Here is a 13387-nt window from a genome sequence, read left to right as displayed (position 1 = left end):
ACCAGACCATGTTAAAGATATTTATTTAAAATTTATATTATTTTATTAAATAAAATTAAATAATATAATAAATTTATTGGATTATTGCCTTGACTGGGTTTTGAGCTTGAGCAGCACCAGATTTATTTTTATGTACTATTTAAATTTATTTAACTTCATAAACACTTGGCGTGTGTGCATGTAGATCATATCTTATTAATATTACTGACTATGACGGCTGGTTAAAAATCTACATTTATATTTATAACAATAACATTTCGTAAGAGATTTATTTATATTTATATAAATATGTCTGCGTGTCTACTGTGTTGTACTGGAATTGTTGTTTGCTACACATAAGATCAAATAAGAGTATATGTGTATGTATAAATGTATGTGTGTCTACATATAGACCTTGGCATTGTTTTCCCGTAACGAGAGATATCTCTAACGAACCGGTCTCGCGGTTTTATAATCAGCTTAAAATCTAAATCCGATGCCCAACGACCGGGTCCGGCCTCGTCGTCGGGTTATAACACACAGCCACGAGCATAGTAGTTGTAGGCCCCAAAGAGAACCTGTCTGACCTTTTCCAAAAGGCAAAAGCCGGTGCCGGTATACGCGGTCACGACGAAGATCACGAGTTTTTAAATAAAACCTTATATTTATACTCCTAATTTCGATTAAAATTAACCGCGCTTTTTTCATTGATTGTGGAAAAATTCTGATATTTATTTATTCACAAAATTTGATATGTTAATGTATAATTTGACATAAAAATTGGTCATATAAGGCCATGGATAACTAAATGACCTAGAATGATTCAATATATCTTTATTAAGCCTGATATGATCATATGTAACTTTTCGACCAAATTTAGTTTTGAAAATTTCCAATAGAGGTCGCATAGTCACTAAATCATCTCATACATAAATATGAATAAATAAATTATGCAGAAACCTGCGTTACCGTGACATAAGAAATAAAAATCGAATACGTAACAGCATCCTGTAATACCCTATAAAATATTAACAATCAAAACTTCCTACTCGGTAGCTATAAATGTTATTTTAGTTAAAAAAGAGTTGGGTTTGGGGCCCGTCGTTACCCTTAGAGGGGTACACTGTCGATGAGAACATCTGGATCTAGCTTTCTTTGTTGGATCGTAAGCCTTTTTATTAGCAGCATCTCGCCCCATTTCATATCGAACCGGGCACCTCGTCGCATGTATCCCCGGCTAAGCATCCGTATCTAAGATATAATTTTTTTTCTAACTCGAAATCATCACAGATGTCACTGTAAGTACAAGGATGCTGGTAATTTTTTATTAATTCCTCGTGAGGTTTTACAACTCGCAGACAGACATCCGTGGAGACTCATCGTTTATCTCGCTCCAGACTCTAGACTACAGACGTCGCTACTCATCTCAGCTTAAAATAACTTGCGTAACAATTGAGTAACGTGATGAGCAGGGTCATCGAGCCAAGGACTCCGTGCAGTCATCGAGAACAATCGCGTTAATTCACGGTACAGCGTCTTAAGCCCGCCACCAATTCAAGACACCTACTCGAAGCCGAACTCAATGGCTTTTAGTTTTATTTTCATTATATGGACATATGTGTATTGTATTGTGGTCTTATATGTATGTATGTATGCTTGGAAAGATCCACAGCGGCAGTAGGTCTCTGATGCAACCAACTTGACCCAGTCTTTAAGATTATCCCGCGTCTCCTGACCTCGCCCTTGCAGCGAAATGCAATAAAAATTCGGGACGAAAACGACCGCCGTCACCGCACTATCAGATTACACTGATAACTTTAACCGTACAGTTGCCCGCTTGTCATTCATCATCTCCCATCTTCAAACTAAACTCTCATCTGCCTTTTTAACTTTTACTTTTACTTTTTTTTCTGGCCACTATAATAACATTTTTTTTACATACGTTAATTATTCAAGCTGCCAATAATTTTTCTATGCTATATTTGGAACACATTTTGACACTTATATTGACTAATATATGAAGAGAATTTTGTGGTAGCTTCAGCGATTCTTGTATTGTAATTTTTACAATTTATGTGATTGTAATTCTTATCATTCTCATCAGATTCGTCATAAATAAATTATTTCAAGTAAAAATGGATCTTACAATTCAATTTCCAGTGTTTAATCGAAAGAATTTAATTTTTATAATTTAGAATTATTGTATAATAATTTATAATCTATCAATGCTAGATTTAACAATATCTGATTAGAATTACCATCACATAAATTGTAAAAACTACAATACAAAAAAATCGTTGACGCTACCACAAAATTCTCTCCATGTATATAAAGTAACGGTTAAAAAACTTCCGGTGTTTAGATTTTAGATTTAGGCTCCAGAAAGGAACTATATGCATGTACCATCCAGAGAAAATTCAAAGTTAACCGTACAGAAGAAAAGTACAAAGAATCTAAATACAATAATAAGAAATAGGAACAAGCATGGCCTTTTGGATCCGGGCAATTACCTCCAATATTGTGACGCGGATTAGCGTCACCGCTCAACCCTGGATTTGCATGGTATTTGCATAATTTTTCATTGCACTAGCGCGTCCCGTAATCCTTTTCCGTGGCTCAAGAACTACATACACACTCACACACATAAATATATAATACACAAATACAGGCATACATTCATAGGTATTATTATATTACAAAACACACATACACAGCCACGTACAAAACATACTGCTTCTGTGATGACGTCACTAATGGCCTAAGGATTCAAAATGAAATTCCGTGGGCGAGACACACACCAAACGAGTAGTCAGCTTCTGGTCTTGATCTTAAGCAATGACAATCCTTTTTTTTCACTCCATACTATTCACTCTTTGTTACCGAACAATATAATCCCGTTATATGTCATTATGGAATTTAATTTAGCCCGCAGTGGTGTACAGTTTTATCGTATATGTATATTCAGATAATCTTATCTCGAACGTTTTCGACTTTTTATCTCAAAATCAAAAAAAAAAATGTAATAATAATAGTAATAATAAATAAAAAATAAAAAATGAAAATAATTATTTAAAATTCACTGATTTGCTATCAATAATTTTATTTTCAATTGAAGAGGAATTTTTTAGGAGAACACATCACCGAGCCAATCAGCAAGTTGAACGAGCAGTCAGTTGAACGATCCCCTGGGCCTGATGTCGAGAATGAGAGAAATATTTTTTTCATTTTTGTTTAATTTTATTTTTTTAGTTGTTGAGTACGTCTCAGATGTTGTTGCTTTTCTGCAGTCTTTCTCTCTTTATATTACTCGGTCGGTCCCTGGTCGTCGTTTTGGCTTTTAGCTCCATAGCACGGCGTCGTCCTCAGAGTAGAGGGCCCGTGCGGCCCACGTGCTTGTGCCTCAACCACACAGGCCCACAATGAGCCGGTGTATATCCTCGTCGTAGTTGGCTCTTTCGCGGGTCTCACAACTGGTTTTTTAGCCGCGACTTGCCAGCAGAACCATCACTACACTCTCGTCCTCATCCATTCTCCTCGGTTCTTTTTCACTCCGTTCTTTATAATCGCCAGTCCCTTACACTCCTGGGGGACTCTGTAGAGTATTCTTGCCCGCCGACTCGCAGACCAGAGACCAGAAAAGTTAAAAGTTAAAGACGAGCCGCTTACTTTGCTCTTCAGTTTCTTTCACGATTTTTATTATTTTTTCTTCTCGATCAACTCTAGCTAAAAACTATCTATTATATAAATATATTTTTTTATTTTTTAGAAATAAAGTATCCGATATAAAGAAAGTTGTAATAAAATAAAATAATTTATCTGTATTTGCAAACAAAGAAGTTATGGTTAAATGTTTTAGTTGTTTTTTTTTTTTTTTTTTTTTTTTTTTTTTTTTTCTGGCTTGGACTATACTTTAGGCATTTTTGGGCACACCTTGGATAAATAACTATCATATGAAGGTACAGCTTAAAGTTTAAAGGATTAAACTCTCATCCATAGGAATAATATATAATAAAATGTGAACGGAAATATAGAGCTCTAGCGGCGTTTTCTACAAAGAATAAGCTCTTTAAGACGGACGTATTATGATGAATTGTTTCTAAAAAGGCTATGATATTTTGCTGGATTAAATTAATCGTGAGGCACGTGTGCACGTGGCTACGATGACGACTATAGAGAGCTCCTGAACTCAAAGCATGTATTGTATATAAAAACACACACACACAAATAAGGACAGAGGTAAAGGGATGAGCAGATGTGTGCGTGTGTGTGTGTGTGTGCGTTGGTATAGAAATGGGTGTTTGTGTCGTGAACAAAAGCCAGAGGCGTGAGTACAGTCTGGTGGTTAACCGGAAGCATCTCCATGCGTGCTCGCAGACTCTCCTCCAAGGTTTCAAGGGCCAAATTAGTGGTCTATTCAATTATTGTAATTTACTTCTCAAACAAAACACAACACAGCCGGCAGACTGCTCGCACTAGATATCCTCATTCACACAAGAGCCAGTTACACACTACTGTCAAATCCTACAATCTGATACCACGCTACCTACTACTCAACTGTGTATACTTCACTCGGTTCATGAATGTACTTATTCGACTGACGCAATGTTGCTCATCATTTGCTTGTATTTATACGTGTTTCAATTAATGCTCTGACAATGACAAATTAAGCTGTGTAAACTCATTTTATTATGTGTTTAAATAACACTATAATTTAATTATTTCATAGAAATTGTTTTACGCTAAAATTTTACAATTTTAGGTGAAAAATAATTTTCTGATAAAAATTATGCTACTTTATTTTACTGAAAGTAACGTTTAATAACGTCAGCGGCTCTGTTGATTAAAAGTGAAATAATCAGACATTTCATTTATGCAATTGACGGAATAATTTAAATTGATAAATTTTTTAGAGCAAACATCAACTTGTTTTTAATTTCTTTTAATCTTATGATTTTTGTAAAAAAGAATTTCATTGTTCGAAGGTATGTTCATTGTCACTGGCTTTTTATTTTCGCACGGACTCACGTTTTTGATAACACATCGTTAGTATTTAAAGAACGTAAACCAAATGCAACATCGTCAAATATTAAAGCTCCTTCAAATTAATTACGTCTGAGAGATTTTACTATAAAAACCATTATGAAGATAGTGAATCTGATTCTTTTGACTACAATAGTAGCTATTATACTACTCTCATCATCATCATCCGGAAAAGTTGACGTGAGTATTAATTAAACGAAAGACTATTGCTAAAATAACAATGATCTATGAATTTCAGGCGTTTAATCCAGATTGTTGGAGAGGAATGACATCCTGGTATTTAACGTCATGTAATAGTAATTATGATTGTCGGAATGGTTATTGGTGTCAATCAAGTAAGGACACTCTCGAAACCTACAAACAGTGCTGTTGTGTAGTTATAATATTGAATAAACCATTTTGTTTTTGACTTTATTTCAGACACGTGCCAGCCGAAGAGCAATAACTTCATAGACCTATGTAAGAAGAAGTGTTCAGTTAATCAACTTTGTCTCAGACGATCAACAGATTCAGTAGACTGCAAATGTAAAAATTTATTTTGTTAACTTTCAAGTATAATTATTTAAATTAAATTATTTATTCTAATGACGTGATATTTTTCATTTTTTCAGCATTGGGAGCAAACTGTAAAGTAGTTTATGATGGTTGGTTGAGTTATACATACGTTTGCGAAACCAACGTTGAGTATCATTTTGTTCATAATTGAGTTTGCATATATTTTAATGCCTATGATATACTTGACCAATCACGTTACGAATAGTTTGCAACACTTTCTTTTTTTCATCTTAATTTTATTATAGGATTAATATTAGTAGTCGATAGATATACTTTTCAGAAAAAAATATAATATTATAAAATTCGATGTAAAACATAATAATATCATAATTCTCCGTCAAACCCTTATAAATTTTTTCAGCTAAACGATCAAAATGATTTTATGTATTCAATAAAACTCATATTAATAAAAACGATATTGAAAATTATAGACATTAATTTTTATTTAACCATATATTACTTCCTTGAATCATTAATAAAACATTTCTTCATGCAATTGATGAAATAATTTAAATTGATAAATTTGTGATAGCAAATAACAACTCGTTTTTTATTTTCTCTTAATCAAATTTCCGTTGCATCGTCCGTCAACGGGTTAATAAAATATGCACACCCGATCCTCGTTTATCCGAGGCATCGATCTGAACAGGCAACTTTCGCAGCTACTGCTACTGTTGTTGTTGCTGATGCTGCTACCGCAGGTTTCTCAGTTAGCCACGGCCAAGATCGTCTTCCGGTATGTGAACCTACCATGTGCCAAAGCTACTCTTCTTTTTCTCTCCCGTGAACCGATACGAGTAGACTACCGTGAAGTGTAAAACCGTTGGTCCTTCCTGGCTAAAGCTGTGCCATCAGATCCTTCGCCGAAAAAATTTATTCTCCACGCTAAGCTCTATCAGGATGTATATTATGTACTTATTTGAAGGATCGAAAAATGATGATCGATATGCATATGTTTTATTATCGCGTGCTGCCTCACGTCGTCATCTTACAGCCGTTTTTTACGCCTTTTTTTTCGTATGGTTTGGTTGGTGCTTCTTTTTTATTTTAAATATTTTTTTGTCGGTTACCTCGTTTACATAACACTAGAAAAATTATTTCCCTAAACGGTTCCTGTTGCAGGTCATATCGCTACGCTATTATGTTATTTATATTCACGAATAAATATATATTGCATAATAAAAGAAACGCATTAACGCACGACAGCTCTTCGACGGCGTTTAAATTTTAAATTACTATACTCGATAAAGTAAGAGTGAAGTAAGACTGATGGTTTACATTGAACAGTGACTGTGGATTGAGCCGGGACAGAGACCGTCAAGGTGCTTTTTTTTTTTCTAATACTTTTACTTTCCCTTATAATCTTTAGCATATACGCATAACAACGGGGTGAATATGATGGTTACAGTGACGGAATACATTATTTAAGTACACGGTGTTTTGTGGCGGGGGCTTGAAGAGGGTTGCGCTCCTATGAAGTGCAAGGGCTGATGCCCCAATGCCTCTACCTGCTCAGTGAACCTCGTACCTGTTAGATCGGTGTCACGGACCCCACGGCCTACTGCAGGCTTTCCTATTCTGTGTACACATTTTTTTAGATAATATATACCCATAAGCCGATGGAAACTCTTCCCTGCGCCCTTCTCCCTTCTCAGTTGTCAACTAAAAATCTATCAAAGGGGTATAAAGAGATATGTGTATTCATATTTGTATCGGTAGAATTCCAATGATCGGATGGTATTGATGGGAATAATAGAATCAAGTATCTGTCGTTGACTACTCTGCTCATCTGATTGTGCTCTATGTGGAGCAACTGGTATATGGGGTACTGTGGAGACAAGTGACCTAGATCTTATTTCTTGTTTTATTGTGTCCTACTTTTGGATTTTAAATTTTGGTTCTTTTTATTCTATTCGGGGAATTTAAATCGAGAGATCAAGTCATAAATTAGTGGATAGTTAGATAGTGATAGAGATTTATGTGAAGAGTACATGTGGTCACATGGAGAAAAACCTTTATCTTTCAATTAATCTTTTAACTTTTTTTTTTATTTCGAACTTTCAGATTTTATCAGGAATTATTGGTGTTTTACAATAATTTGTTTGAAATTTTTTTGAATAAAAAATAATTTTTTGAAGAGATTGAGAAGAATAAAAATAAAGAATTCAAGGCAAAAACTATGGAATGTTATCGATTGTATTTTTTATAATTTTAAATTGTATTCATATGAGTAATAAAAAATTTTGTTTGAAGGTATGTTCATTTGTCATTTATTTTTCATTTCAGCACGGACTCCGATTTTTGATAACACGCTGACGGTATATAAGACCGGGGAAACTCTGCCTAATTGCATCACATCATTAAATTTGTTCAAGAGGATTATATATTGCAAATTTTACAAAACTAAAACAGTATGCAACTGCATAAATTTTTGTTTTTAACTGTGATTATAAGTGTTATACTTCTTTCATCGCCATTTTTTGGAAAAGTCGATGTAAGTATATTTGTTTATTTTTAACTATTTAGCAAAATTACATGCAGGGTGATCGGAAAAAAAATTATAAAATACTTTCTACAAAGCGTAGTTATTTTTTAAGCTTAATTGAAAAATAGAATAATTTAGTTTTATGTGACAAATGATGCATAATATTTTTTAAATTGATTTAAGATTTTCTTTGATAGTGTAAGTCATAATGAATTTATTTTTTAGGCGCTTCTTCCAGATTGTTTTCATGCATTGTTTGCAGCTGGATCATCAGATCCATCAGCAACATCTGGAAGTTTCGGTCCTTTTTTTTGGAGACGAGTTTATTCGAACAGAGTCAGCGAGGGCACCTCTACTCATATCGAAACACATCGCACATTTTGATGTTTTGAGTCCATTCATTGCCAAAAATATTTGTAAAATAACATTCGTTTCACAAAAAAAAAAGAAAAATGAGTAAAATAAAAAAAAATTCCAATGAAAACTCGATTTTTGAAAAACGGGGTAAAACCAATAACTTCCCGATTTTTGAAAATGTTCAATTTTTTAGCGGAAAGTTAAAAATATATGCCAACCTAAAATCATAATTCTATATCAGTAATTTTTTTTAACCTGACACCTTAAGTATTGCACGTTTTGTAAAATTACCATGGAAATTATTACCAGCGATTCTTCAAACAGAGATTGAATCAAATTTCAATAATAACGCATTACATTGTTTCTCTTAATTTCGTTATATTTTTTTTTACCTCTATATTTTTATTCCTTAGTACTTATCTATTTATCAACAAAATTTTTCAGCTTAATTGAAAAATAGAATAATATGATGTGACAAATGACGGATGATATTTTTTAAATTTGTTTAATATTTTTTTCTACACTATAAAGTCATAATAAATTTATTTTTCAGGCGCTTCTTCCCACCTTTTTTTCCCAACATTTTGGAAGTGGAAGCCCAGGATCATCAGGATCGGGAGTATTTTCAGGATCGTCAGTATTTTCAGTATCACCAGGATCATCATCATCGTCAGGATCATCGATAGAATATGGGAGTTCGGGTGATTCATCTTATTCACGCGAGAGATCTTGGTCTAGTATCAGAAGAATTTTCCACTGGTAGTCCATTCACTTATAAAAATTTTTGTAAAATTACAATTGCTTTACAAAATAAAGAAGGGGTAAAATTAATCTTACAATCTTTATATGTAAATTCTACACCCTAAGTTTTGTATTATTTAAATACCCGATTTGAATTTTGGTTAAATGTTTTGCTTATCAATTTTCAAAACATTCTTGATAAAATTACCATGGAAATTTTTACCGGCGATTCTTCAAACAAGAATTTAATAAAATTTCTGTAATAATACATTACATTATTTCTCTAAGCTTTGTTAAATATTTTTTTCCTATCTTTATATTTTTATTCTTTAAAAAATATTTGTCAATAAAATTTTTCATAAAATTATTCTTCATTCTTTTTCAAATTTCACAATTAAAATAATCGATACTTTCAGCACAGTAAAAAACAACTAACTATATAATTATTTTTTAAAAATTGATTTTACTGAATAATTTACTAACCAAAATTTCCTTCACACTACTTAGTGCTTTACACAACGTTTTACCAAAAAAAAGGTTCTTTTACTTTATCTCTTCTCTCTGTACAGTATATTTCAAACTAAATGGTCTAGTAAATTGAAAGTTTATCGAACATAAACGGACAAACGACCGATCTAACCAGAGTTCCATTACGAAGCCACTAAAAAATATTGTTTTAAATGCAACGGTTCTTTGGAGTGTCATCCAGCGGGCACTAGAGCTCAGAGCCATAGTAGGTACCGCGGTTGTCGTCTAAGCGGCCTTAAGTAATAGGCATGCGAGTGTCAACATTCCTGAGTGTATAGATAGATAGGTGAGGTATAAAACGGAGGATACTCTCAGCTCTAAGCTCGTAGGATATAAGGAGTAAGGAGTAAAGAGTAAGGAGCAAGGAGTATGGTATCGTAGCTCGAGGCTCTAACAGTTAACGCACACACGCACTTACGCCCCTTGAACAATTTATTAGATAGCCTGGGATAACAGCCAATGCTAATAACGCCCGCTGGCCCGCCACCACGGTTCTTTTTTATTATCTTTTTTCTCCTTCTTCTGCTTTAATCTTTTTATATTTTTATTTTACTCCACTCTTTATTCTTTATATAAAATACGTATAAATGCCACCGGAGAAGACCCGATAAGAGTCCCGTCGACCTCCTTGTTTCCGGGTCTTGGCAGTTTCTCGAGGATCACTACCCGCGTGGGATCAATTTATTACTCCCAATGACATTTACAATAAAAAAATAAAAAAAAAAAAACAACCAAATGTAATAGCAAAGTAATAATAAATTATATTTTTTAATACATACTATAATATATACACATATGTATAATATTTAACTTAATGGTTAAGTATTTCCTAATTTAATTTTCCTATGAAGTGACGTGTATTATGAAACGCGAGCCTGGGACTTTATTAGCCTAATAAAATGTTGAGTGTTAAGTTTAAGGTATTGAGTAAAATGTGAAAGTTTTTTTTTTTTATTAACATCCAGATTTATTAACTCGTTGAAAATGCCGAAACAAAATTGTAAAATAGAGAAATCTTTTAAGAATAAAATCCACTAAATCTTTTTTTAGAAAACACTTTTCTATTTTCTGTGACTATTACTAGATAAATAAATTTTATTTTTTATTGAAAAGGACCACGAGTACGTTTAAGATGTTCGGTATTACACGGACCAATATATACAAAGAGAAGATACGTGTGAACGAAGCAGCGTATAGTACTACGAAGAGAAGAGAGGAGAGAAAACGTGAAAGGAAATGAAAGAAATGAGGACATTGCCCTGAAATAAGGGGACGGACTACTGGGATTTCTCGTATTTCGAAAAAGAGAATAATCCCGCACCTGTAGCGACTAAGTAAACCGTCAATATCATAAGCAGAAGTACGTTGCGTACCAGCAGAAGAAGAAGAGCGTGGGCCCACTTGTCAAGTTGCTCTTGCTCACTTTAAAAATCTTGAAACTAGAAAATTATCAGTGGTCATTGCCCTCATTGCAACTCATACTTATTATAGTCCAGATGATGATAAAAATGGTCATCTTATGTATATCTAGTTATAACTCTTAATGTTAAATCGTATTATTTATTATGTAGTAGCATTATTATAATCATCAATTTTATAGACACAACAAAACACATGTATGTATATTTATTTACTGTTTACAGCTCTCTGACTCTCGAGACTATCATCGGATGAGTCTAGCCAGATTAATTCTGAAATTCAAATTGAAAAAAACACAGCGACCCAGTAAACAGGTGACGATCTGAACAGGTTCGTCAATTAGCATAATTATGAGCACCCAATGAATTATTTATCTAACTCGTGAGTCAAGTATAAAAAACCTAACTCGAGCAAAAAAAAAATATTAATAATGGATTAAAAACTACAACATAATACTGCAAGTGAATAGTAGCCCACAACATGATGCAGGGGAAAAAACAGCATGGCATGTAAACAAAAAATTTTATTCATACAAATAAACAAGTGACACACATTCACACTCAGATTTTATAACTAATAATGTTATGATTATGCATGCAATTCTTTTTGGCCACACTTGGCCGTTTCCTCATGGTATCTTGGCGTGCGCCACTCGTCCATCCTATTTGCATATTACTACGTCTGGTTCACGACTTTACCCAGCTATTTAGGCAGTCCCCGAGGTTGTTCGGTTTCTTATTAAAGCTGCATTTCATTAATTTAAAATTCTCATTATTATTTCCTGCGACACCATTAATCCGATAAACTATTTCAGCCAAAACGAATTCCTCTCAAAAATATTGTAAAAATTTTTATAAAATCGTTAAGCTTTAAATTAAACATCAAGTTTGTTTCAGTTACACCGAAGCCGCCGTTAACCGTTATATACTCCAGTACCAAACAGCATCCCAAGTGAGTAACTCTGAAGCATGAATTGGTTATGCCTGATAGGCAAAACAGTTGCTGTTGGTTTGGGTTTGGACGGAAGCGATTCCGATTATTTTCCCACAGTTTGCTGGTGGTTATTGCGTGGCATGTGTGTACCTTCTACCGTAAGTATAATATATAATATATAATATATAAAACATAATATATGCGAAAGAAAGCTAAAGGTGCCACCTTGCCGGTCTATTATAAATCTCAGATGATCGAACACTGGAGGCGGGGAGGGGAGGACAGGGTGTTTCAATAGGAAGAGCTCAGGTAATGTGTACAGCGCATTTGAATATACCTGGTGGATGCTGGTCCTTCGACGGCCGGTCGTTGCATATATTTAAATTCGGGGGGATGGATGGTGGACCCGCTACGGGGATCCTCGGCAACCCTTATACCTTAAACCTTCCTTCCTTCCTCGTTCATACGTACGATCTGGAACAATGGACTAGCGAGTCGAATATGAGGGGTGAAGTCGTAGGAAGGACTGGGCCCGTGGACCCAACTCGCTTACTTACCCCCGTCCCCTTCCCAGCGCACTATCTCTCTCCCCTTCTCACCTCAGGAGCTGCTCACTAAATAAATACACAGGCCCGAAACCCTTTTCCTCGCCTTTCTCTCTCTCTCTCTCTCTCTCTCTCTCTCTCTCTCTCTCTCTCTTTCACCTTCCTTCCTTCGAGGCTCTACCTGAAGCCCGCGATTTTGCATAGATCTCCATATGTTATGAGTATGTCCCCGGTTTTCTATGCCGGTATACCCATTGGCTTCCTCTTGTGTACTTTTTTACCACGCTCTCCCGCGTTTAAAGGTCCAGGTAGAGGTCCGCCAGCCGGTGTCATCCTCATGGGAAAATATATGCAAACCATTGTGACCCCGTACACTAGAATATGTTATGTTATGTTGCTCCGTGCATAGTCAAAGACTCATCCGGTGAGTGGTGGGGGAAAAAAGATCACACCCCAGAGATATACCCTGGTGGATCCTATTGCTTATTCGGTAACCCTTTACGCAATAACCACGCAATGCTCTTGGGTTATATTTTCACTTTCTTCATTGTGTGTATCTCTGATTAGAGGATGCTTGGAGCTTGATGGTTGATCCTGTCGAACCTCCAAGGTGATCCAAAGCATCCCCGTCCTACCTATTCTGCATCCACCGCTCTTACACGACTTGTTCTTTATAACTTATTAATGTATGCCAAAAAAATCCGGTCCGTGTCTCCAAGACTATTCTCATGTATTGCCAGTCGTATTCCATTGATCAGACGGAGACAAGACGACCGCGAGTAAGCTGAGCTCACGGATCCTATTG

At 34.8% G+C, this 13387-nt stretch overlaps 1 protein-coding gene and 1 long non-coding RNA gene across 2 annotated transcripts; both read left to right on the top strand.

Moving 5' to 3' along the window:
- Positions 1 to 5050: 5050 nt before the first annotated feature.
- Positions 5051 to 6002, top strand: LOC141529580 (uncharacterized). Its single transcript, XM_074246192.1, has 4 exons — positions 5051 to 5199; positions 5258 to 5354; positions 5440 to 5544; positions 5631 to 6002. Exons 1-4 carry the CDS (start codon positions 5119 to 5121, stop codon positions 5723 to 5725), a joined length of 378 nt encoding a protein of 125 aa, XP_074102293.1. The 5' UTR covers positions 5051 to 5118; the 3' UTR covers positions 5726 to 6002.
- An 879-nt stretch (positions 6003 to 6881) lies between these two features.
- On the top strand, positions 6882 to 9247 carry LOC141529361 (uncharacterized). The gene is made up of 3 exons (XR_012479586.1): positions 6882 to 6896; positions 7861 to 8068; positions 8970 to 9247. It is a non-coding gene; the product is annotated as an uncharacterized LOC141529361 (long non-coding RNA).
- Positions 9248 to 13387: the final 4140 nt, after the last annotated feature.

Source organism: Cotesia typhae, unplaced genomic scaffold, assembly GCF_013202065.1.
Source record: "Cotesia typhae breed Kobodo isofemale line unplaced genomic scaffold, CoteBio_Ctyphae contig_48, whole genome shotgun sequence".
NCBI lineage: Eukaryota > Metazoa > Arthropoda > Insecta > Hymenoptera > Braconidae > Cotesia > Cotesia typhae.
The sequence above is the reverse complement of the archived record's forward strand: the minus strand, read 5'-3'. Positions and strand labels throughout refer to the sequence as shown.